This window comes from Patiria miniata, unplaced genomic scaffold (assembly GCF_015706575.1).
Source record: "Patiria miniata isolate m_02_andy unplaced genomic scaffold, ASM1570657v1 HiC_scaffold_1, whole genome shotgun sequence".
Lineage (NCBI taxonomy): Eukaryota > Metazoa > Echinodermata > Asteroidea > Valvatida > Asterinidae > Patiria > Patiria miniata.
The window spans coordinates 4,034,809-4,062,639 of NW_024037047.1; the positions used below are offsets into that span (position 1 = coordinate 4,034,809).

At 40.6% G+C, this 27,831-nt stretch overlaps 1 protein-coding gene and 1 long non-coding RNA gene across 2 annotated transcripts; both read left to right on the plus strand.

Moving 5' to 3' along the window:
* The first annotated feature begins 3,819 nt into the window (after positions 1 to 3,819).
* LOC119728652 (fibroblast growth factor receptor 4-like) lies at positions 3,820 to 27,182 on the plus strand. The gene is made up of 14 exons (XM_038200999.1): positions 3,820 to 3,892; positions 5,520 to 5,804; positions 6,621 to 6,995; positions 14,075 to 14,431; positions 15,261 to 15,614; positions 15,795 to 15,919; positions 16,403 to 16,565; positions 17,306 to 17,416; positions 17,732 to 17,910; positions 22,882 to 23,004; positions 23,483 to 23,594; positions 24,069 to 24,165; positions 25,374 to 25,473; positions 27,126 to 27,182. Exons 1-14 carry the CDS (start codon positions 3,820 to 3,822, stop codon positions 27,180 to 27,182), a joined length of 2,511 nt encoding a protein of 836 aa, XP_038056927.1.
* On the plus strand, positions 19,113 to 21,464 carry LOC119741116. Its single transcript, XR_005272721.1, has 3 exons — positions 19,113 to 19,636; positions 20,325 to 20,512; positions 20,667 to 21,464. It is a non-coding gene; the product is annotated as an uncharacterized LOC119741116 (long non-coding RNA).
* Positions 27,183 to 27,831: the final 649 nt, after the last annotated feature.

Below are 27,831 nucleotides of genomic sequence, written 5' to 3' on the forward strand. Positions count from 1 at the left end.
GAAAAGAGGCTTAGGTGCTATGAAATGACACGCATAACAATAAAATTAGTCATCGTAGCATATAGAGCGCCCTCACCGATGACTTGCTTAGTCCCACTGTATATATGCTTGTTTGACACTTTGCACTTTCATTGTCGCTAAATTGAAGTCACAAAACAAGGGGCTGACTGACACCAATCAACACTTAATGCACTAAATAAATCTTTCATTTTAGTTCTAGAGGTTAATCTCAACCGAAACTCTGTGCATGTAGCCATGTACACCTGTTTCCGAAATACATATGCAATTTGTAAATTATTTCTAACTGCTTCATGAAAGATGAGCCTTTTAAATTATGTAAATTGTTGATTTTTATTGTCATTCTGCAATATATTTTACATGTACATGTTGTAAGAAAAGGTGCTGTAACAAGGCGTATACTAAAGTTTAATAGTGTGTAGAAAGCGAATTACATTGCATTTTTATCTTTGTAAACAACTAACCTTTTTGAAACATGCAGTTAAAACGCCTGCAGATTTCACTCGTTGTAATGTGGTTGAATGATTCAGGTGGAACCATCTTGCCAATGGTGTCGATGAAGTTAACCACTTGAGCAGAAAAATCAGTTTCCCCGATGCACGTGAGACATGTGCAAGTTGCGTGTCTTGCATTTCTTCAGCCTAGTCAGAGCTATGGAGCTGCTGCATCGTACAAAATAATGCATATTACAACCAAAATACTATTTTTTTTTCAGTAAGGAAATTTGACTGTCCTGTCTATTGCATTGTATATATTCTTCCATCTTGAAGAGTGATATTGATATCGATGTGTGAAGTCGTAAGTTAATTGTGAATCGCTAGCACGTGAATGATTCTATCGTGAATAATAAAATAATAGTCATGACTTTTGGAAGCTTTTTTACACCGACATTTCTGTTATAGTTCCACTGAAGCTAATAGGAAGGAAGTTTATCATGTTAAGTTATTTTCATGGCAAGTTGCTGCAAAATTATTGAAGATGTATTTTTTTTTAATTGGTGTATATACCTACAATCTATTCCAGCTTTCTATTCTTTTGAGTACAGCTTTGTTGAAAGTAGTTTAGGTGATCAAGTTCAACATATTAAGATCATTCAAAACCATTGCTTTTATTTATGTAATTGAGTTTATTGCTCACCAAATTTAGCGTGAAGTACGGAGTTAACTCTCCATTGCACTACTTTAAAGTGATGAATAAATTCGTGCATGCCGCATTCGAGCAAATCACAATTTTAATTTGTTCTGTGTTTTTATTTTGCCAGTCCCAGCAGTTTACAACAATTCGCTGCACAGTGTTTCCTTCAAATTATAAACACATAAAAGCTAAGGCAAACACTTCTTTTGACACCCAATAATTTCAGTCCAGAATTGTAACCACATTAGCCATTCTACAAGAAATTAAAAAGTCACCAATTATGCTTCAGCTGTCAAATATCCCCAAAGAACGAGTTGATATATACGCGCTGACTTAGCTGTCCTTTCCTTAACCCTGATAAGAAAGTGCATGTGCGCTAACTTAGTTTTCCATTTTCTGGACTTTTCGATTACTGTTTTGTTTGCATTACTCCAAGCACAATAGTAAACTATTACGTTTGTACATCTCATGTAAGCAGAGCGTGTGGGCCTGGTGGTAGGTACTCTGACACTCATGCCGGAGGTTGTGGGTTCGATTCCCACCCGGGTCGATATACCAGCAGAGCAGTTTATTCCTGGATTCGAACCCGGTTCGCCGGAACAGAAGCTCCGTGATTTACCTCCTGGCCACCGGCACTTCTGCAGCAGGACTTTTAATTGTAAATATATGAAGCTTGTTTGTACTTATAGAGTGAACGAAAAAATACAACTCTAGCCGGGTTTTCAGCCTGCTACCTCTAGACTCAGAGCAGAAAGATCTACCAAGAGTAGAGGCCACCACCATTTTCGAGGGGGGAAACAATTCACATATCTGTAGCATCGTTTTCTAACTGGAAAATTATTTAAAAAGAAATAAGATGTGCTGGGTTGGAATCGAACCTACGATCTCCGACTTGTGAGTTATCAATCTTCGATGACACTGACGTCTTCACTGGGAGTTCCTCTCAAATCTCAAATAGATAGAGATTCGTTTTCTACTCGAAAGTACATTTTGTACTCCCAATTATATTTTATACTCGACAATAAAAAAGCTCACTCTTTGAACGGGGCTAAATCAACTTATATTCGAGTTTTCGGCACTCAGATTTGGCATGATACTGCCGGCTACTTTTAAAATGGCGCCCTTTAATATCTAATCTCCTTCTTGGAGATTGGACACAATTGGGGCTGGTACTGGGCCGAAGTGAAACCCTGAATTTGAGAACGATATTTTTTTTGGGGGGGGGTTCGATGCTTCAAGATTTAAAAATCCTCAAATTTCTATTACTGTTAATAACAAACTGGTACTTTACGGAGAACTTCATCATCTAAATAATTATCTGCGCGTTCAGTCAAGTCCGGCAATTTAAATTTTACCAGTAGGCCTAGATAAATGATCTTGTTTTCTTATTCCTTCTTTCCACAACAGACTACAGGATGAGTCAATAAGACACTTGGATTAATGTTTTCCCCTTAAAAAGCAATTACATTTGATACACCACTAAAGCACGTGTTATATACGAGGATATTCTTCCACTCATGTGGGAAAAAAAGAAATACTGAAATTGATTCATGGTATATCAAAAGTTAGCCATGTTTTAATAACAGAACCCATTATTTTCACAGCTTCCTCTGGAATGCTGAATGTTTTGAAGCTGAGTGAGAACCAGAAATTACACACGGACATTCATACACAAATTAGATTTTAATAATTTTAGTCAAGACTGAAACATTATATTTCTCTGTGTTTTGAATATGGGGAACAAATCTTCTTCTTTTTTCCTCTGAAATTATGACATTGAGTTTCGTCCGTTTTTCTTTGCACGTTTCCGTTCATACATGTGATAGAAAAAAAAAGCAATGTTCGTTATAATTAAAAGGTAATCATCAATGCGTATCGGTAAATGATCAGCGGTGGACAGCAAAACGCTGTGGTATTTCTATTAAATTGAGGTAACTTTTGATAAAAGCATGGAATTTACTGGACATTTTCACGCTGATGAGAACCTGCGTTTTATTGCTGTTATTGTTGTTTATATTAAATGGAGTAAGCCATATATTTTAAAAAGTATTTTTTGTTTATCCTACTCGTTCACGTTCTCTTAGGTTTGTTTACTTCTTTGCGTGGTTATGTTGAATTGAGGTGAGCAATAATCGACATTTCAATCCATAATAAATTGCAATTGCCTGTCATGCCCTATACAGTGTATACCGAAACAAAAATCACATGTCATGCTGTTTCACTTTCTATATTTACATATCGTGTGTTCTTTTAAAATTGTCTCTTTCTTATCCAGCCCTGACCAGTTGGCGCAAGTCAGATTTCACCCGACCCATTTAAGTGTCTCCTGTGCAGTCATGCATGAAAACTAAGTGAAAATGTCACCAAAAGAAGCAGGAAGAGTTACTCTAAAATTACATATGAACATATCTTATCTGAATTGCTACAGAATAAAACTACGGCCAATTCTAAAAGTGTATATTTTGTGACTCGCACTGTATACTATCTTTGGCCGTTTATTGCATGTACAGTAGTTGTAATAAATAATGTAAATATAGAAAGTGAAACAGCATGACATGTGATCTTTTTTGCGGTATATCTGAAAACAATCAACCAATCAATCAATCCAGGTGAATACATATGATTATAACTTTGTGCAAACTACCACACCACATGCACTAACACACGATGGCAGTAGGTAAGCGATCTTCTTGCGGATACCTGTTTTTAATTGTCTCCTTCTTCAACAAATGTTGCTCAGGTAAGTAGGTTGCCAGTCTGTCAATTGTCATTTGTGATATTTTGGGGGGATAAAAACCTAGAGATTCGCGTTTGTTGAGTTATAAATGCTAGGTGATCGGACTGAAAACTAGTTCGTATGACACTGCCCAGTTGTGAATATTGTTTTATGTCACAATAGAAAAACAAAAGATTCTGAAATTCAGCCATTCCAGTGAAACCATTAGTTTTCATGTTAACAAAGGCATCTCTGTATTATGATAAATTTCAATATACTTTTATGAACACGTACACGTTATTTCTGGTTTCATGACGTCATCAGTAATAATATACAAACTGAATGCTGATTAAGTCAAGGAGGATATTTACTCACCATGAAGTAACAAGAACTTCTGAAGCTGAAGATCAATATTGTACCCGATATCATTATTTGTGCTACGAACATGGGGGAAAAATCATTCTAAATTCTCCCAACGATAACTTCAGGTACGATGACGTCATGATTCTGAAACCTTGCAAAGTCATTTGTGGTTGTTTAAAGAGTATCTAGGGGCAATGTGGTAAAATTGTAATAAATGTTTTTTAAATTAAAAATGTTCTACTGTCTTTGAAGAGCTGCCAGAGGGCGTCCTTTTTTTTTAACATTCCTCACCAAGGACTTCCATAATTTGTGTATCTGTTGTAAATAGCTTTCATTTTCAAGTTATATTCAATTTTCACTGTACTTCCGGTAACATCGGAAGTAAAGGTCAAACGGCGTTGTGCCTGGGAATACAAAATATTGCCCGAGGCAATGCCTTACCGATCACCAACAATGAAAACGGCACTCCAATCATTTAAAAGTAAACATCCAAAGTAATCAGTCCACCATTAAACTTACACAGCTTGTGATTTGATACCTGATGGCGTCATGATGACGTCACAAAAGTTATAACATCTTCGGACTGAGGTCCTACTTCATACCAGGTTTTATGATCACCACCTCAACCGTTTGGAAGAAATCTTGGTTTGTTTTGATTAGAGGCTCATTCTATATTTTGAATTCACCTAACTTTAATATCCCGATAGCCCCAGAAGGAAAGGTCAGACGACTTTGACTTACATTTTCATTAAGGTATGGTCGTTCAGGTCGCAGAGTATGTGCGTGATAGTTCATTTTGTTCATGAGTTATAAAGGACAAAACCGTAATATTTTTTTTTAAATCGCTTGTCATTTCATACCTGATGACGTCATCATGACGTCAGAGTAATATATACACCTTGGATCAGTTGTGGGGAATTATTATCAGGATATTTTTGTAAATGTTTTAATTTTATTTTGTAGTCGGTTTCATGGGCGTGGTCACTCTTTGGCCTTTATGAGGCAAATGTGCACAAAGTTAACAGTGTATTACAGTGAAATCTCGATAATTCAAACCGCACAGGAACAGGTTCGAAATTCTACTTAAGCAGAGTTGTGAGTTAAGCAGGGTTTTATATCATTGTTATACTACTGAAGGGAATGGACTCTTTGTTGGACTTAACAGTTGTTTTGAGTTATCAGAGTTTGACTTGTCGAGATTTCACTGTATATCATAAAATATTCTGCTTCAGTTTGTTATTGCTTCCCGAAATGGACTAATACAATATCCCAATGTCATTTTCTCCAGTTTCTTCGCAGGAGGTAGAATTGTCCAGAATAAGTCGGTATGAAATAGAAGGGCAAGGGACGGAGTTTAAATGTACAGTCGGAAGAGAATATTACAATCGAGACTATTTCTCACACTCAGTCTGGCTCCTTAACGGGTATCCATTGTTCGAGCACCCCGACGAATTTCCAGCAACGCTGGAAAGTAGCAAAAAGATAACGCTGCACAGAAACCAGACTGGATCCACGTTGATGTGTCTGCTGCATCCGATTGAGAAAAACTCGACCTTGACACTAAACGTAATGTGTAAGTAGTCCTCTCCTTTAAATATTGCTAAATCTATACCTTATTCTTTAATTTGAACGTGATCCACATGCACAGCGTTCGATTACTTCCCCCGCGCCTATACTCGTACAACCGCAACTGCTTTCGATATAACCCTCACGTGACTTGTCGCGCTAACTAGAGTCTGGCTCAATGGTTCAATCCAGTAAATATGCCAAAAATCCGTCCGCCGAGCTCATGAATAAAAATTATGCACTTAAGTTATTCTATATTTTAGAGAATTCAGAGAGCCATGGAATTGGGGAATTGAAGACATGTATAGCACTGCACTAGGCTCTGGCCTGGACCTGGGGCTTCCGATTCTGAGCATTTTGGATGCGATTCGGTCCGAAAGTGGCGCTATTTAGCCATGTTGTGCAGGGAACCTTTTTCAAAATGGCTTCTTTTCCAGTTTGGGAAACATCATTCGTTTTAGGGGTGAGAATTTCTCAAAAATGTATTGGTCAACCCAATAAAAATTGAATGGAAAATGAAAGACGGTCATTGGTTTCTGTGTAGCCTGAACAGCTGTGAGAGTTCTGAGTATTGCTAAAATACTCAGAACCACCCCAAAGTCACGATATAACCTCAAAGTAACCGACCCTAAAGTAACCAAACCGCCGAGTCTATTTTGAGTTTCTGCAACCCTGTGAAAAAAAGTAGACTGAATCCAGGTCCCTACATTTTCGATTCTGGTTGAGGGCGGGAACAAGCTTGCCTTGCGAAAACTGAACTACTGAACTCGGGTTGAAAATCGAAAAAATGCTTGGTCATAAAATTACGGTGGTTTTATTCTAGATCCACCAAGCGCCGTGACCCTGCATGTCAACACCACACATTCATGTGAGAGCGACACGGAGTGCAGCGCTGATGTCACAATCGGAAGTCGCTATCGATTCGCCTGCAACGCGTCAGGTTCGAATCCAGCCAGTAACATCACCTGGCTGATCAATACCAAGGCCCGTTCGGGGATGGGACAGACTGAGATCTCTCCAGATTGGAGCCAGTCACGCCAAGATGAGACCAACGAGGACTGGGAAACCTCGAGTCGGATCGATCTGCAGATACTCCCAGAGCATCACCAGGGAAGCATCACATGCAGAGCGATGTTTCCCGACGGAGGCACAGTGTTCAGAGAGATAACCGTGAAACTGAATGTCGACGACAAACATGGTATGTTAAAGAGACCAATTTTGTTAAGTCGAGCTGGGCACAAACGTCTCAGTTGAGGAAACTTTATATCAATTGCTTGCTGGTGGTGCCGCCTCATTCCATATTGCAAAGCTCCTAATGCTGATGGTCATATTATATCTTATATGTCTTATTTCTCACAGAAGCAATGCTGCTCGCCATCCTTATACCAACTGCGGTGGCTGTGTTCATAGTCGGCGTCATTGCAACTGTTTGCAAATTGCGGTCAAACATCAAGCGTGAAAGAGCAAGAAGCTATAGAGGTAAAGAGGCTGCCATCGAGAATTATTCAGGCAAAAAGCTACCGACTATTTCAGTTCTTTTGTAATGCACAAAGAGGAAAGCAAATTTTGTGATAAACAAAATAATATTTGCCCTTTCGAGCCGAGAGTCTCAATTTAGGACTCTGAGACACCTCTGAGACACATTGTACTTTAAATAACTGAATTTAAATAAGGCACGCCGAGCAAGGGGTCTAAAACATGGCCGTCTCAAAGTTTTGATGTTAGAGACAGACAGTTGGAGACAGTATTCAACTTGCATGTGAACCTTTTGGATGTTATCTGCCAGGGAAAGGCATCTTCTAAATACCGATCATTAGCTATATAGGAGCTAATCATATCCGTCTTAAAACAAACAAGACGGAATCTGTACTCTCTCTCTCTCTCTCTCTCAGAGGGGCTGATATGCATGGGTCGACACTTAAATAAATAAAACAATTTAAATGAACCAAGGGGCCCACTCACCAATAATCACTTTAATACACTGCACTGTAAATAAATCTACCCTTTTACTTCGTCCTACTAGCGGTAATTCTCAACCAAAACTCGGTCCACAACTGTTCCCCAAATACATCTGTGATTTGTAAATAATTTCTAACTGTTTCGAGAAATTTAAACCTTTAAAAACTGCTTGATAATAGTTGATTTTTACTATTGCCATTCTTCTACAATGTTGTTTTTTTGGTACATGTACATCATTACTTATCTTCAAGCAAACTTGAATCCTCGATCCTGATAGTTCGATCTATGGAAACAAACCATGGGTTAAAAACCACATATCCCACATCATAGCAGAAAAAAATGTTTTGTAATATCGTGCCAATAAGTCACACAGATAAATGGTTGAAACATACTTTGCAAGAAGTAAATTAAAGCCAGAGTCCATCATTTGCAGCCATCAGAAAAGTAACTGGCGTAATTATTGTTGAAAAACATACTTGGTTAAAAGACAGTAAGGGAACTAAACTCCCTGTGAAAGTACTCTTCCTGGCAAGCTGTCATTTTGAAGTAATCAACGAAAGAAGGCCTATCCAACTGTGCGTCTTAAAGGTAGAGTCCATCATTTGTAATTTGTGCATTTTGTTCGATTGAAGCAACAAAAGAGTTCAAAATCTAATGAAGGATACTGAGCAACTAACCTGATGAAGTTTCAGCTAAGCTTCAGCTGTACATTCCGAGAAAAACAGCATTCTAAGATCTCAATTTCAAATCAAAAGTTGCTGAATCATGTTTTGAATTGTTTTGAATTGCAACTATACGCGACGTCGCGCACTGATCCGAAGAATTATAACAACCGCGCGCGCGTGTGCGTCGTTCGAATACTTGTGCGCGCTGCGCTGAATAACAAAACGAACTACTAATTTAAATTTTCCTACGGTGCTTCTTAAGAATCACCGTTGGAAATGCCTTCTTTCGTTGATTACTTCAAAATGACAGCTTCCCAGAAAGAATAATTTCACAGGGTGTTTAGTCTCCTTACTATCTTTCAACCAAGTTAGTTTTTCAACAGTAATTACGCCAGTTACTTTTCGGATGGCTGCAAATGATGGACTCTACCTTTAAAACGCATCGTAGGAAAATTTAAAATAGTAGTTCGTTTTGTTATTCGGCGAAGCGCGCGCAGGCATTGGCACGACGCACACGCGCGTGCGGTTTGCTATAATTCGTCGGACAGTGCGCGACATCGCGTATAGCTGCAACCGGCTCAGTGAGAACGTGTTTTGGACGCTGAATTCAGGCCCAATTTAAAAACATGACTTAGCAACTTTTGATTTGAAATTGAGATCCTAGAATGCTGTTTTTCTCGGAATATTCAGCAGAAGCTGAGCTGAAACTTCATCAGGTTAGTTGTTCAGTATCCTTCATAAGATTTTGAACACTTTTGTTGCTTCAAACGAACAAAATGCACAAATTACAAATGATGGACTATAACTTTAAATCACTGTGGTGTAACCTTTCATAGCTGCATGCATTCCTGCAGGAATTGTGACATGAGACTGAGTGGTTGCAGTTCTCAGTCGCGAGTGCGACGCACAACGCGCAACGCGCGTAATTAATAAGCAGCGCAGTGTATATGACGCTTATTTATAATTATGGAACACAGTGTATATGATATAGTTTATATGCAACGCAGTGTTCATGAAATTAACGGTTACGTTTTTACAGATTGGACACGTGGCCGTTCTAAACCAATGAAATAACAGTATCCAAGCACATGATATAACAAATGGCGCTATCCAATTCGTTAGTTAAAAGTCATACCCGCGCGCGCACCACTGATTACTAGCGCCCATTGGATAAACGTTCGGGGTGCGTTAGCTTCCGGTTCCATTCGTGCTATGCTACATTGTGTGAAGAATACATGGTTGACTTGAGATGACGTCACACTAACGAACCGGATAACAAAGATGCACGCGCCATTCCTGCAGCACGCACGTATACAAAGGATGAACGCTGGTAGTTCGCGGACAGAGTGCATGTTTCATCTTTACTGCGCGTCAAGTTTGCTTGAAGATACATTTGTTATGTGTTTTTGTATAATTGTATATCTGTAACCTATTTGAGGTAAATCTTTTCTGTACAACTTTGACGAAAATAGTTTTGCATATCACGTTCAACCTTCTATTTCACTTCTTTACTTCAGTATAAGAAAGTGCTGAGTAAAATGTGTAACATGCCGCATTTGAGAAAATTAAAGTTTCAAACTTTGTTTTACTTGCAGGGATGAGATTGTAAATCAAAAAGTATTTTAAAAGATGCATATGTTTCCGTACTGTAACGTCTTTCTCCCAGATTCACAAAATCTGATGGTAGACTAAAGTCTGGAAACTCTCTCACCTGTCTTTGCCAGTCCTAGTAGTTTACACCAAATTCGCTGTACATTGTTTCCTCCAAATATAACACATGAAAGTTAAGGTAAAAACAAACACTTATTTTGACTCTCAATTTAAGTACGGAAATATAATCACAACATAGACAATGTATTAATTTAAATTCGTTTAGCGTTAATAAAGGTCCTGTCACGATGGAGACGGGCCCTCTATTTTTTTTTGGTTAGCTATAATCTCAGTTTAATCCAGTCAGTAAGCAGTGTTGGCAACGGCTGTATTTCATTTTTCATAGAATACCAAGGCACAGTTTGCCTTTTCTCTAAACTACTCGAAAGTACGTTTCCCTTTAAAATTTTTTTTTTTTTAGCCCGTAAAATTCACCAATTCAGATTTCACAATAATATTTTTAGCTGATATTTTAGGTTTCCCATTATTTCCGAGCGCCCCGTTTTATTAGCTTGAAGTCCAAATGTATTTGAACATGTGTGCTATTTCTCGATCATAAGGCTAGTGAGTGCATGGAGCTAGATTTGTATTAATGGTTAGTGTGTTTTCGTACTTTTGGTCAAGCTTTAGGAAATTAAATTTGGGTTCCCAACTTTCTCTTCGTCGAAGACATTTCCGTTTCTTAAAATTGCCGAACAGTACTTCCTTTTTGGTAAGACATTTTAACTGTCACCAACTGAAGTTTTCAAATATCCCTCAGAACGAGTTGACATACGCGCTGACTAAGCTGTCGTTTCAAGGTGGGAAAATGGAGTAAGAAAGCGCATGCGCGCTTACCTTATATACAGATTTTCGCTCGCTGTTTCGTTTGCATTGTTGCAAGCAGAATACTTATATATTATTTTTTACATGTCACGTACGAAGAGCGTGTAGGCCTATAGTTGCTCTTTTATTGGCCTACTTGTGGTTACCCTGATGCTCATGCAGGAGATTGTGGGTTGTATTCCCGCTCGGCCAAACATCCACGCAGAACATTTTACTTATTTTTTACTTATACCGCTATTTATATATCAGTTAATTAAAAAAAAGGCAAATAATATTTGGGCTGGCGCTGCCACGGAACACGAACCCGCCACATGTTTTCCTGCCACGGGTCGTCTCTTCCCTGGCCAGGACTCGATCGAACCCGCGACCATCCACCCACTTCCGCACCGCACTCTCTACCGGGTACCGTGTTTTAATTTTGAATATTAACAAACTAGCACTTTAAGGGGAACTTCATCATGTAAATATCTGCGCCCTAATTACATTCCAGCAATCAAGCTATATTTTACCAGGGTACTTTAATAACCTTGGGCCTTTTTTTTTCATTCCCCCTGTCCATAACAGACTAGGTTTACTTCTTTGAGTCTAGGTTTACTTCTTTGAGTTGTTAAGTTGAAATGATGGCATAGTGCCCGACATTTTGTCTGTACTGTTTTCAGCTATAATGATTTTAAAAAAATGTAATAGCTTTTCATGGCCTTTCGTTGACCTCACATTGCTTGTGGTAAAAATAAATTAAGCAAATGTAGAAAGTGAAATTGCATGACGCGATCTTTGTTTTGTTAAATCAAGCAAGCTGACTAATTACGATTACATATGAGTTGCTGTTTCCTTGTGCGAATTAACACACCCAACAATGGCCTCAGGTAAGCGAGCTTCTATTGGTGTCTACATGTTCCTACTAATTGTCTCCATCTTCAACATATTGTGCCCAGGTAAGTAGGCTGCCACCTTTTCGGAACATTTTTTTAAACAAAACTGAAAAGAAAAACAGGGTTAAGCCAATCAGTGACACAATTGTAGAAAGATCAGTCGACATTCACATGAATCACGAATTGAAACGAAAGCAGTAACTTTGTGTGACAGTTTCTCGAACATATGTTTCAGCTAAACCTTAATCTGACAACTTTTTTTTCTCGGGAATGCTTGGTGTTGAGATTTATTGGCTATTTTAAGGCTATTAGGAATACCTGAATTATACTGTTTTAGGTCGTGAACCTGTTCAACTTAACAATCAACGAGAACAAAAAATAGCCGACATAAAAACAAGAAAACCTTGGGAAATGAACATTTCAGATAAGTTCTCTTTATTTGTGTTTGTGTGTGTGCAAGCATTACTTTCCCCTATGGGAGTTCCGAGCAAAAGATGTCACCATAAACCAGGTGTCAGATACGTCGTGTGGACTTACCCACGTCCACACAAGGTTTTCCCCTCTCTGGTTCAAAGGTTTTTTTGAGTAAGCTTTATTCGTCGCAAAAAAAAGAAAAAAGAAACACTCGAGGGAATCATAGTAATCAAAGTGGATGAAAGAGTTTTCACAGTGTGAGTGAAATGAGGTTTTTCTTAACTACACGAAAACGAAAGAATGTCCACACTATGTATGCATCGTATGTTTGTGTTTGTTTCTGCATTCAATAGGGGACGTTGAACAATAGAGGACAATAGGGTCCCCACTTCCCGAGAGCTCCCCAATTTGGATTCATGTACAAAACATATGGGGGGTTTTCAAGAGTACAAAGAGGGGCAATATAGCAGGCAAATACACACTTGGGTGTGGGTGTGTGTGTGTGTTATTATCTGATTACTGTGCGTGGTCACTTTTTTAGCCTGTGAGGCAACTGTGAACAAAGTGGACAGTGAGATTTTTCATAAAATATTCCATTATGGTTTTGCTTTCCAAAATGGAATAATATAATATCCTATGCCATTTTCTCCAGTTTCTAAACAGGAGGTAATATTGTCCAGAATAAGTCCATATGAAATAGAAGGGCAAGAGACCGAGTTTAAATGCACACTTCAAGGAGACAATTGGCAAAATATCACACAGTTTTTTTTCTGGCGCATTAACGGGACAATTGTTGATGGGCCCGAATCGAAAGGACTTCCGTTTGAGAGTCGCCTGAAGACAAAGTTGTACAAAAACCAGACAGGATCCACGTTGATGTGTATATGGCACCCGGCTGATGAAAACGCGAGTTTGACGTTAAACGTAATGTGTAAGTAGACTAGTTCTATATTTCATCCTAAATCTATTCCTAAAGGTAAACAAACTCGTGACTTTTTGAAACTTTTGTAAAGGCAGTTTTAAACTAGTTTTGTATCAACAAATAAGGTATTCACAAACAACTTATTAAAGAAAGTAGGCCTATACGTGACCCAAAACAACGCAACCTTGGGAGATTTGCCTATTTTTTTTCAAAAACGTGATCTGTGTACGTTAATGTTTTTGATATTAGATTAAAGCTGAGAGCTTATTCTGTCAAATACTGGAGGGGGGGATCATAAAAACATATTGGGTTACCGTTAGCACCCAGTCAGTTTCCCTGTGTGGTTCCTTTGAAAACATATTAACTCTTGATTGAATTTAAAGATGACTGTCTGTGTACTACAACAGATCCCCATTAAATGTTTTAGATCTGGAAGGAGCTTCTACATGTCAATTGGTGGTCGGTCGGTCGGTCAATCCGATCGTCTGTCTGTCTGTCTGTCCCCGAAATCGACCAAAAGTATGATGTTCCATATGTGCCATCGGCGTCGCATTTTTCAGCTCCGGCAGGGATTATTTGGATCGATTTCATGCAAGACTGTCATGCAAGGGTAGCAACGCTTCTTGCAAATCGGCTAGAGCTTATTGTGCACTCGCACTTGTTTTTAACTGTATCATTCGTGCAAAGGGGAAATTATTTGGAGTTTCTGCAGTCTTCTGACTAAAGGTGTTTTTTTTTTTAGTTTGCGTTTCCTCGCAAACAGCTCCGCCTTGCGAGTAGACCGATTTCCGGTCGCAGCATTCGTGATGTTGATTGGAGGGAACCAATTTACCCTACTTCTGTCAGGTCGTCAAATATTCATAATTTGTTGAAAGTCATTCCAAAATGATGTGTGCCGATTTTCACGTTCAATATCCCATTTTAAACATTTTTTTTTAAACGATTTCCTTTTTCCCCGGGTTTAATCTAGATCCACCAAGCGCCATGACCCTTCAAGTCAACACCACACATTCATGCGAGAGCGACACGGAGTGCAGCGCTGATGTCACAATCGGAAGTCACTATCGATTCATCTGCAACGCGTCAGGTTCGAATCCAGCCAGTAACATCACCTGGCTGATCAATACCAATGCCTGTTCAGGAATGGGACAGACAGAGATCCCTCCAAATTGGAGCCAGTCACGCCAAGATGAAGCCAACGAGGACTGGGAAACCTCGAGTCGGATGGACCTGCACATACTCCCAGAGCATCACCAGGGAAGCATCGCATGCAGGGCGATGTTTCCCGACGGAGGCACAGTGTTCAGAGAGATAGTCATGAAACTGGGTGGGTGAAAAAGACGAAGTTTGCTTAGTGGAGCAGACACGAAAGTTTCAGTTAAGGAACCTGTTATCTCAACAATAAATTACTCACTGTAGGTGCGACCTCCATAATGGCTTCTATTTTGAATGGTCGTATAATTTAGTCTATACATCCACCGCGTTTCGGAACTCAAAAGCCCGCCAGCCAGTGCCAATTATTTTGCCCCCCAAATCGCGACAACTCTGGACATATAGCTTCGTGAACTCAAAACTCCGCCAGCTAGTGCTGATTATTTGCCACCCATGTCGCGACAACTCAAGACACCCACGTTCGTGAACTTTAAACTGCCCTAGCTAGTGCAAATTTGTCCCCCAAATCGCTGACGACTTTTGATGTCAAGATTCTTGAAGAGCTAGTGCCAATTACTTTGCTCCAAATTCGCGGACAATTCTAGACACTTCGGTTCGTGAACTCAAAGCTCCGACAGCTAGTGTCAATATGTCCCCTAAATCGCAGGCAACTCAATGACATACACATATTGTGATCATTCACTCTCTGTGATATTCAACAAATTTGAGTCTTTTCTCCCAACAAATTGTCAACTGTATCTTCTATTTTAGCGGTAAGAAAATCTATTATGAGTTTCTGCAATCCTCTGAAAAACTGGGTTTGTGCGTGGACGATAAATTCCGCTTAGCGGGTATACTGATTCCCAGTCCCTACTATACCTTCTGGTTGAGGGCGGGAATCAGCCTACCCTGTGAAAACTAAATTATTGTAGGGCCTGAAATAATTAAAAATTTGTAAAGGGGGAAATGGGGTGTGACATAACAATATTGTGGTTTCATTCTAGATCCGCCAAGCGCCATGACCCTGCATGTCAACACCACTCATGCATGCGAGAGCGAGACTGTGTGCAGAGGTAATGTCACAATCGGAAGTCGCTATCGATTCATCTGCAACGCGTCAGGTTCGAATTTAGCCAGTAACATGACCTGGCTGATCAAACCAAAGACAGAGATTCTGCCAGATGGGACCCAGTTACGCCAAGAAGAGGCCAACGGGGACTGGGAAACCTCGAGTGAAATCAACCTGCAGATACGCCCAGAGCATCGACTTGGAAGCAACACATGCAGGGTGATGTGTCCCGACGGAGGCACAGTGTTTAGAGAGATGGTCATGGAATTGATTGTCAACGACAAACTAGGTTGGTAAAAAAAGATCAAGGTTGCTTAGTCGAGCTAGGCACACAGGTCTGAGTTGCGAAAACTCGTTACACTCATACAATTACCCACTCGCTCGAACGATGATGGGGGAGAGTGTGGTGCCTCCTTTGCAAAGGCTTCTAATTTTGATGGTCGTGTATGTTTTGTCCTATTTCTCACAGATATACTGCAGCTGCTCGCCATCATCATACCGGCTGCGGGGACTGTGTTAGCAGTCGTCGTCATTGTAACTGCTTGCACACTGCGGTCCAATGCCAAGCGCGAAAGAGCACAAGAGGTTACAGAGGTAAGGCTGCCATTCAGAATTATCCCGGCAGAAAGCTTCAGAATACTTCACTTTTGGGGGGGATAAATAACAAAACATGCCCTCAGTGAAGGCACACAGAGCAAGGTGTCTATAACGTGGCCGTCTTTAAAGGTTTTGAAGTTTAGACAGCCGGTGTAGCGTGAATGTACGTTTTTATGAAATTCGGACTCATTGGTAATAACGCGCATGCGTAAGTATGGTAATTAGGAAAGTGACCGGTCACGTGAGAGGGATTAACCAATAATAGGGAAAAGGGGTCCGATTTTCATAGGAGTCGGATTTTCATGTGACACCGGTCAGAAACCCCGTTTCACCTGCATAAGAACCTTTCGGATGTTATCTGCGATGAAAAGAAATCTGCGATGAAAAGAAACATTATAAGTCCAAAATATCGTAAGACATAGAAACAATCTTAGCTGACGGAAACAAGCAAAACTGAATTCTGTATGTATTCTATCAAAGGTAATGGAGGAAGGCACTACGAAGAAATGTAACTTTCCCCGGAGCAAGATTACGCTGTTCGATGTCATTGGAAGTGGGAACTTCGGTCAAGTCTTTAGAGCGACTGCAGACGGGATACTGCAGGAAGGAGTCGAGACGGAGGTGGCTGTGAAAGTACTCAAAGGCATGAAACTGATTATACATGAAGACACTACAGATTGTGGATGATGACCTACCCGCTACACTAACCTGCACCATGCAGACATTTGCTGGTCCCACAGGGCCAAACTGGTGTCATCTTTGTACCCATCTCACTGACCGACTAACTGACTTACTCTGACTGACTCTACCTCTGTGCTGGGCGGTATTTATTTTTCTTTCTCTCTGGTAATGAGACCAATTATTTCTCAAAAGTGCCCTAGGCACTGCAGCTCGAAAGCCCGAGGAAACCTGTAGAAATAACACGAGAAGAATTTAAAGTTTTAGAGGTGGGAGGAATACCCCGAAGAACATTCTGGAGAAAACCTATGGAATCAGGTAGGGACTAAAAACCCAATCCACATGTGTACCAGGACAGGGTTCGAACCCAGCCAACAGTAGTGGAAGGCGCGAGGACAGTAACCACTGCGCCAACCAGACTCCCTTGTCGACTTGGATAATTACCTTGTAACGCCCAGGAATGGGTCCGGGTAGATCTGGCCCACTGGTTAGACCATAATGGAAGAAAAGGCTTCCAATTGATAGCCATTATTATTATTTGAGTATTACTATGTGCGCTTTGAGGCCAAGTATACTAAGGTCGCTTAGTCTAGTATTATAAGATTGCACACGGAGATACACCTAACCGCTATTGGCGACCATTATGACCTGATTTATTGCCATTTTTTTGTTAAAATTGTTTGTTTGTTTGTTTTTTTGTTTCAGAGTCTGCTGATGGAGCAGCCGTCTGTGACTTCAAGAAGGAAATCGCGATCCACAAAACTTTGAAGAGACATCCGAATGTAGTCTCCATGTTTGGATGCTGCACTGACTCGGGTGGGTAGCTGCACTGACTCGGGTGTGAATTTAGTTTTCAGATAATGGGTCGTATCAAGATTAAGCGAAATAGTCAGGGACTACAGCTATAACGCCAAAATACATTCAGCAGCCATTTTTTTTAATAGAGGTGTATTTTGTGTTCTTAAATCAGTAATAATGAATACGCAAGAGGTAGAACAAAACACGCACCAATAAAATGAGAGGTTGGAATTAAATACAGATGGGCTGATGAGAATATGACGATTATTTTAGAATCTCAACTCCGACATGCCCCTTTTGACTCTTTTTTTCTTCTTATAATCTGTTTCTCAGAACCCTTCGTCATCATTCTGGAGTTACTTCCAGGGGGCAGTCTACAGGGTTACCTGAGGAACAAGAAAAAGGCATGGATGGAGGAAGCCGTAGAAGGCGCTAAACCTGTCCCTCCATCCGAGCTGCTTGCTTTTGCCTCTCAGATCGCGAGTGGCATGGAATACCTGTCATCAGTTGGGGTACGTGTGGGAATACAAGATAAAGAAAATCATAAACAGAGAGTAAAAACATTCAGACTGCGGTCAAGATCAATGTCGCAGTCACGTGGTTCATTATCTAATGCTGATCGCAGACAACCATGTTGTCACCACCATAATACATTTGATGTAATCTGGTCAAACAACTATAGCTTTATCACCTAGAAAGAAATTAGAGACCTGTCTGTACTGATGACCTCTAGGGTTAGGGTTAATGTAAGTGTTAGTGGGTATGTAAACACCGGCAATCGTGGACCTAGGACAAAAGGGTTAGGGCACACGCAATACGACCTACGATTGACCGATAGCCCACGATTGAAATTCGTGTACAAAACCAATGAGAGCTGTTGCTAAAAAGTTCGAGTACAAATAAAGGAATGAGGATTACGGACAATAGGGAGTTCGCGATTGCCGGTGTTTACACAGATGCGTGTGGGTGTTAGTGTTAGGTATGAGTTTATGATTAAGTGTGCGTTTATGAGAAGACCATGCAAAATCCTGAAAAATCGACAAGGTGGGGGGTCAGCGAATTAAGTTCAAATCTTGGCCATTTGATCCCCACCTGAGACGATACCACTCGGTGGAGTAGCTCGATAAATAATCACACGGTGGCCGAGTACGGGGCCCTAACAATTTTGAGCAAAAAGGGTGACTTCCGGGGAGTAAATTTGTGTTGTTTTTGGTGTAAAGTTATAGCCTCGTTTATACCCTTAAACTAAATCGTTTACGGTCGAACTACATATCAAAAGAAAGGGTTTAATCTCCTCTAAACGATGAAATATAAATCTTTGATATGCAAGCATTCACTGCGGAGATATAGGCGTAAAAAAAACACGTATCAGCTCTATTACGAAATGAAGTCCTTTACGCGGTTAACCATAACTTAATTAATGCAGGGCTGAGAGTCCACAAACTTGGAGGAAATATAGTTCAGATATCCGACTACAATAATACAAAATAAAAAAACTGTCAGCTCTTCTTCTTTTTGTTTGCTCACGGTCAACAAAGTTGAAAAATTCCTAATTTTCAAGACCAAACCTACATAGCCCCTAGACAGTTCCGAGTGCAATTGGTTGACATTTTGCAGGAATTGTTGTAAGGGCGTAACAAAATCTACATGTTGCAGACTTCACCTATTGGGTGGGTGGGTGAGTGGGCTACCTTTGGTAGTGCGCACTGATCCGGTAGGAGGGGAACGTTCTGTTGCCACCCACCCAGTTAGCGCGCGGTATCGAAAGAGGGCGCCCTCATATTACATTACCGTCATAATGGCAGCCATGGACATGCCGTCTGTGCGGCTGCAATGTGATTTTAGTAATTTAGTGTTGCAAAGCCATCGAATGTGGTGTAAATCCCTCTTATCTGCGCGAACTAAATACAGTGCAACTTAATCGATGCACAAAAGACATACGGAGCCATTTGTAGAAGTGGAAAGTCGCTGCATATGATGTGAATGTCGAGTGGAAACTGATCCTCCTGCGCCTGCGATGTGGTTTGTTCGACGTCGATGCATACACTGATCATGATAAGACAATACGTTCAGCGCATAGATACAAGTTAGGGTTGAGTTGGACATCATCAAGGAAATGTTGTCATCCACTCCATAAAGGGAAAGGCTAACCATTCCGTGGTGTGAATAAAGCAACTAGCCGTGAGATCATAGATGTTTGATCGATGGGGTACCCTGATCACTGTTGTGTTGGAACAGGTAAGAAGACAGAAATCAAACAAAAATACATTTTTGAAAATTGAAATGAATTAATCATGGTCATGGTCCATTTCTGATCAACTGACTTTGTTCCTGGGTAGGTTATATCAATTAAATCCCTTATCATGCAGTTGACTTGGGACCAGTGAAATTTATTATTGTGTGAAAAATTAATACTGGTTGTCACAGCTCTGGTTTTCGGCAGTGGACACACATGGTGGATATTTAGCCGGAGCTGGATTTTGAATTTATTTTTTTTATATAAAGAAAGTTGGAACTGCACTGAACATGCGCAGTTTGGGGAATAACACATATATTTTTTTTTGCACTTACATTGTTTTTTTTTTTTTTATTCACGAGATGTGACTCATCTGACCATTTACAACTTCAGATTTGTTTCCTCTTTTATACAAATCTTCCAGAGCCAGCCACATCAGAAAAAGAAAAAGTAATAAGTGCAATTAAATACAGGCAATATAAAATAATAAAAGAAGATTTCTTATTTTTATTTATTTATTATTATTTTTTTTGCGGGGGGGGGATTTATGACATGGGTTTTGTTCAAGGCATCTATTGCTCAATATTGTTGGCTACATACGCCCCGCTTTATATCTTTTACTTTAAAAAAATATTAAGCCTGCTGCGGCCTTAACACTTTGTTAATTCTCACTGTTGATATGACTTTCAGGTATCTGTAGAGGTTGTCTATCTTAGCACAAACAAGCAGTTACGCACCAGACAGCGGAACAATTACCATCTAGTGATGTGCTCTCTAAGGAACAAGAAGAGCATCAGTGTACAATCAGTGATTTCACATCGCCGGTAGGTGTACCATCTCTCCAACCCACCGACACAGAGTGCACTTCAGTTCATGAGGTAAAGAGAGTGAACTAAGAATGGACCTTGACATATTGCATCTCATTTATCACAGATGAATTGTAAGCACTCTTCTTTGAGTACATCAATTTGTATTTCAACCCTATATGAAGCACGCATCTCACTGTTTTTATTTTCTCATGATTATTTCTAGCATACATCTGAGTCCTCATCAACTGATGGAGATATTACACAGGATGTAGGTACACTTGACTCTTCTTGGGCAACAACCCCCTGACCAAAGAATGTGCAGCTGCAATCCCTGAACACTTTCCTTACTCAGGGGGGAATGTCTGCTGTTGATGGGCAGCTTCGTCTGTCATTAGAAGAAGCATCTGATAGCACCATCCATTATTATAGAAGGAAGGCAAAGGAAGCCTTTGGTTTAGTTCTTCATTGTTTAGCACCAGGTCAAGAAGATGGGCTCATGAAGATTACAATCGGTGAAACAACTGCTGAATCATCACAAAGTGGTCAAAATTTTGATAGTAGTGCCCGTCTTCCTTTTTTTTTTAATAGAGAACTAGAGATTCGAGACCTCAGAATTTGCTCTTTATAAGCAGCAGTAGGACATCTTTGTAAAAGTGTTCTTTATAACAAAAGTCGACTGTAGTACTACCATTTTACTTATTTGGTGGGGTGGATAACAGGTTTAAGGTTTGGATAAAAATTAATTGGATCCTTTTTGATTATTGATTTTTTGAAAGGTTTTCCTCAAATTTTGGTTGGTAAAATAAATCATTCTTTTTTGGTCTTTCTAAAAATTTGTTTGTCATTGTTTATATTTATTCAAATTCCTCTCTACTTGTTCCTACCCCATCTAGGTCTATCTCATTTTTGACAGCGAGTACCCCAACATTTAGCGTTTTTCTCATTCAATTTATTATTTTCCAAGTTTATTAATTTTCCGGGTTACATTAACATGCCAAAAAATAACAGAATTGTCATCCAAGCCTCATTCCCATCATTCCCACATTTGGTGCGCGATATGTGGCAGTGTGTAACCCCCCCCCCCCCATTGTGTCTTCATTGTGTTCTGGTAATCTCAGGAATTCTTTAAATGATTATTGGGGGATACTTCTGTTAACAAAAAGACAAGTGTGTGTTGAGTATAGGGACATTTGTGGGGACTCCCTCTGCCACAAATCGGGCAGGGTATACATTCCATCCTGGACTCTGAAAGATGGCGGCCATATTGATTTAAAGTGAACCCCCCTACCCTAAAAATGGGATAAATTAAGGAATTATAGCACCCCTTATGGCGTCTCCAGTATTAAAATAGGTTTTAATTTTATTGATCATTTTATGCCAATTTTCATAACATTCAAGCAAAAAAGACAAAAATTATGTGAAAAATACACTTTTTGACCAAAAAGGTTCCAAAAAAGCCCTCTGTTAAAGATTTTTAAAAACATTTTTGACGTCATTATTTACAAATTGGAAATATAAAACTTGGTAGCAAATTTCATGAAAATTGGTTGTCGACTTTTGAAAATACAGAAAGGGGGGGATGCACTGTATGCCCCTCCCCCGTCCCTTTACTAGCGAAAAATAGGGGTAAAACAGACTCCTGCCATTTTATACTAATAACTGCTGACAATATTTTTATTCTTGATTCTTAAAGACCATGATAAGAACTCTCTTTCACCTGAGTGTCATTGTTCTAAGACCTGCACTAATGACGCTACGGCGACTTAAAGATCGCTATTTCTATGACTCAACTTTGGGGGTACCCTTAGTGCCGTTGCCTCCTAAGAGCAATTTTTTTCTAAATTTTGAGTACCTGGTTTTAGGTCAGGATACAACCTCAGGACCCTGCAAATTTCATTTCTCTGCTGCTTTCCCCTGTTGAGCAGCAAGCGTTTAAACGTTTGTACCCCAAAATCATAAAAATCACCATTTTTCACTAATAAAAACACATTTTTGGCTCTTTTTTCTGCTACGGAGGTCAGATTGGCCAAATATTTTGTACAACCTCAAGGCTACCTATGACCCACCTACCCCCCAAATTTTAACCAAATCCGCCGACCCCCACCTTGTCACGGTCTGCATGGTCCTCTCGTGGACATACTCTTAAACTACTTAACTATTAATTTTGCGTGTTCCGCGGCTTTGCACTTATGATCTCAGTCATTGAGTACAGGCTAAGACGAATCGTCATGTCTGATACAGCAAGCAATGTACACTGAGGTCAGACTGAGATCATTTGGCGAAATCAGACTTCCAAGTCACTTAACTATTAAATAGAAATCCCTATTTTTCTCGCCATTGTGGTGTATCAATTTCACGGGTGGTTATGTTAGGCTATATTAAAGATAATTCAAACATTTCTTCAACTTCGAACAAGCATACACATTTTTTTTCTGCAGTGCATTCACCGTGATTTAGCAGTCCGTAATATCCTCCTTGATAAAGACATGGTATGCAAGCTGTCCGACTTTGGCCTAGCGCGTGATGTTTCTGAGACACAACAATACGAAAGGACTTCAGTGGTAAGTTAACTTCTAGCCGGCCTTCCTTTTTTTCTCGAGCTTTCATTCATATGTTTGACTACGGTACTTGTATTTTGAACAACAGAGTTGTACACTGTTAAACCTTCTCCATTCTTATATATGGCTAGCCGAGTAAAGTTGGCCCTACAGGTCTAGACCTGTCAACGTCACAGCGCACAATCGATCCGGAAAGGCTATTCGCCGGAAGTCTATTCCGTGTTTTTGGTTCACACAACGGTCCGATTAAGCCCATACATTGGTGTAACGGGGTAATCCTATACGATATCACTGCCCGGCTCTCCTGACCATACAACCGGTCTAAGTCACAAGTGACAGTCAGTCAGTTGGTAGGACAGGTACAAAGAGGACAGTATGGTGGTTCATTGGTACCAACGAATTAATGAACGTCCTCCGTTTGTCCATAAATTGTATTAGCTTAATATGTCAATATCTGATATTTCACGATTGCCTTTCGCAGGGGATGATTCCAGTTCGCTGGTTGGCTATCGAGAGCCTGCTTGACGATGTCTATACCACCATGAGTGATGTCTGGTCATTCGGCATTCTGCTGTGGGAGATTGTGACACTGGGTGCGTCAATTATTTCTGCCTTTTAATAACGGATGCTTTGAAGTTCATAATCGATAGCGTGCCCTCTACCTTCCAGCCGGTGTGGTGCGGAATTATGGCGCAGGAAGGAAAATGACTTGTGTTTGTAATTTGCATCTGTGTTGTTGCCGAGTCCTTCACAAGGCCTCACAAGTCCATCTATATACAATTCACCCAGTCCCAAGTCACACGCTATTCAAATGAACCTTGACAAAGACATTCTCCCTTTACTGTTCATCTGCTGTCACTTGTAACCGGACTTGTGACTTGACGGGTGATTTACTCATTTTGTTTGGAAATGATTTACTCATTTTGTTTGGAGATTGTAGACTTTATTCTTATTTCATGCGCAAGGATGACAGCATACTTGTGTACCGGGCAAATATAAAATGCTATCTTTCCAGCTAATCTCTAGCAAACGCCACATAGATCTGTGACACATATCTTGTCCCACAGGTGCCCACCCCTATCGTGGCTTGCGTGCACGTGACGTAATTGATTCCATAGAACGGGGCTTTCGGTTAGCAAATCCCGCCCACTGCAGCGAACAACTGTAAGTACCTAAAATCGGTTACGATATTGGGATGTGGCAAAGATCATTGGCCAAGTGGAAACAGATAACATTCAGATAACAACAGCATGCAGATCAAATATTTGTGAAAACACCAAGCAAGAGAACATTCACTGGGAGACACAGCTTCAGTAGTCGCATACGACTACTGAAGCTGTGTCTCTGAAATACTACTTAAAAAAACATATGATTTTCTATCAAGTGACTGTTATTTAAGCTATACCTTAAAGAGGATTTTCTTACGCATCCATTCCATTCCATGTATACACTAAGACCCCCCTCCCCCTTTACACTGGGCTGCGACCTTTGGGCCTAGCCTCCCTTGTGCGACCATGAAACTGGCCAGGTCGCCGTTGGAGGCTCAAAGGAGGCCGAGAGGTTGCCTAGGCCATTCAAAGATGGTACACAGGATGTTCAGACATCGCCATGGACGCCATGGTCTTCGTAAATTTTTGAACATGTTAAAAGCAGTCGCACAAAGGTCGCCGAGGAGGTTGGTTGCTCAAAGGTGGCTCAAATGAAGCAGAAGGGAGGCACAAGCATCGCCCGGTTGCAGAATGGATGCACAATGGTCGGCCAATGGTCGCCACGTAATAGATCTGTTCTGTTGCAAATTTTGCTGTCTATCTCGGTGATGCTTCTGCTTCCATATATAGGAGGCAGAAGCATGGCTGAATGGTCGACCAGTGATCGCCGTTAGTTACCAGGTCATCCATATCTCTTCATTTTTGCTGGTCCCATTTGGTCAGCTTGACATCCAATTTGCTCCTATCTCGCTGACTAACTGACGGACTCACTGTCACTTGTAACCTTGTCTGGCTGCCCATCTCATTTTACTGACTGTACTGTGTCGCTTGTGACTTACACTGCCCTGGACCAGCTTGATAAGTCTTGCCTATAATGAGGTAGCATCCTGCAACACATGTGCATTTGTTAGTCTTACGCCCCTTATTCCATCAAGCCTCCATGCGAACGGCGAGAGTAGATTTTTCTTTCACTATCACATTACCACTACAGTTTAGTTTAAGTACCTAAATTGCTTCCGATATTGGGAACTTTCACTCGGGAGGTTACACACTGAGTATACAGTATTTTTACACGTCGGTGAAGGGCAAAGACTAATATTGAACTCAGAACTTTTGGCCATTCTGAATCAACTGAATTGAAATGTGTGTCTTATGTTGAAACAGTTACGAGGTAATGAATAAGACCTGGCAGGAGACGCCTAGCGAACGCCCGACATTTCGCGAATTGAGAGAGACCCTTGAAGGAATGATCCCTGAGGCTCCGGTAAGCATAATTGAGTGGTTAACTCCGTGCATGAAATTTAGCTGACGTAATGGGTGTCCCCCCTCCCCCCCAAAAAGGAAGCCTGTAGGCTCCGCGCACAAAAAAACCCTCATCGGTAAAAAAAGAAAAAAAGAAAAAGAAAGAAGATTTGGATGAGACCACTTGGAGAGACATTCGAACATTGCTGACGACGCCATTGATCTCCGTATACACAGACTGTGTATGGAGATCAATGGACGACACTCAACGCTTACGCGAAGACATGGCTGCTTTGTGCATATTTAGAATACACTTAGTCGTGCGTATTTCGCGATACACGCACGCGAACCACTACGTGCGCACATGCGTACTTTCAAAAGTGGTACTTTCAAAAGCCCTCTCTTATTCAGGCACGGAGCGCATTTTCGGTCTCTCTCTATAGATATAGAATAAAAAGACTCAGCCTCGACTCAAGGGGCGCGTGCTCGTTCCTTACACTAACCCCTGTCTGTGATGATGACGTAAATGACGCTGATTGGCTATTCACAGGTTTCAGGCCGGGCGCGCCGATAATACGCTCGCGTGCTTTGCACGTAACGTCACGTACGAAAAAAAATTGTGATTCAAAAGTAGCAATGCTTGTACGAAATGGATTATGGCAGCCGCGTTTTTCGCTAAAAAAATCCTGTATCTGTGGTTGTAAAAGCACGAAAGGGGTACGTACATCTAATACAAATCTTTGCTAAATAACGCAACGTCCAAACGTTATGTTTGAAAGGATTGTTTCTTCAAATCACAACTTTTAACATTTTAAATATGGCGTCGGCACGTTAAACGGATAAACTGCAGCCCTAATTACAATGTGCCATATTTTGGCACATTTAAATTACACAATTCCAGCGTTTACGATCGCGCATGGCATGATGGGAAACGACATGGCGCAGCAAGATCGTATCCACGGGGCACGAGGTTGAAAAAGACCTCAAAGACGGCCATCTCTGTAAGGAAACTGCAACTGCGTAATTTACGCATTATTTTACTGCGTATCAAGCACGCATTGCGCAGTGTTGAAAATGTTCCAAACACGCGCGCTTATTGCTGGAAATGTGTTCGCAATACGACGCTGCCAATGCGCTTTATGCAAGTTGACGCTCAAAATGCCGATGCACGTGGTTGGTCTGTAGGAATTGAAATCATTTGAGAGAGACCTTGTATGGTCGCTCACTCGTATAGCGCGGGGCACGCCAGCATATTAATTAATTATGCACAAAACCGTAGCGTATTGTTCTATTTGTTTCTGCTTTCTTTGCCATAAAATCCTGACAAGAAGATGCAACATTTCCCGGCGCTACGCGCCGTGAAAACTCAATTTTGCCATATACGTCGTGTACAAAGAGCAGAATTACCATTCGTACATATGAATAATTAATTAGCCATAATTCCAAAACCCTTTAACCTATAGTCGGAAATTTCTTGGGTATTTTCATGATGAGTTGCTCTATGCAATGTACCAAGTTTCAAAATTGTTCGTCACTCGATGACCGAGATTTTACGGAAGGCGGGGCGGAATCCGCCCCCCCCCCCGGCTGAAAGATGGTCAAAATAACCCGGCCTGATTAGGGTTAAAAGTGCCACAGTCAAATGACGGTTTTTACCTCATTTTTGGTCGACAGATTTACCTGGATATGGCGAACTTTGTGGCCGATCAATACGTGGGAAAAAACTCTTGAGCATCTTTACTTCATCTCGTGTCCTCGCCTGACCTCTTCAACACTGTTTGAATGGATAGATCCACTACGCCCGCCCCCTGATGTTTTGACCAATCACAGCTGTGATTATAGTGCGACATGCGTGCACTTGCACGTGACAAGCGCGTCTGAATCATGTAGCAAGGCATAAGCCTATTTGAGGTATGGTGGACACAATAGGAGGGCGCTATTTGGTTTGGGTAAATACAAAGGACTTTACACAAATCAAACAGCGCCCTCCCATTGGGCGGGGCCTACTGGATTAGTCTGCTTGTGTTAAATTACTTCCAAATATTCCTTCACGAAGAAGTAGGTTCCAAAGTATTACGAAGATTAATTTTACATTACAAACAATGCATGCTCTTCTTTTTGCTTCCATGTTAAAAGTTTTCTTTGTGGAGGCAGTTGCTGTCTTTCGTACGGTGGCCCTCGAACGACAGTTTAATATTGACCTTTTTAATATGAACCTTGTAACTTCTTAATATTGACGTTGTACCTTCGCAATATGCACGTTGCACGTAGCTTAATATCGCATTGTGGAAGTTGTTCCTTCTTAATGTGAATGTTCCAACTTGTTAATGTTCACGTTCGATCTTGTCAATGTACACCATTGATCATGCTTGATGTCAAC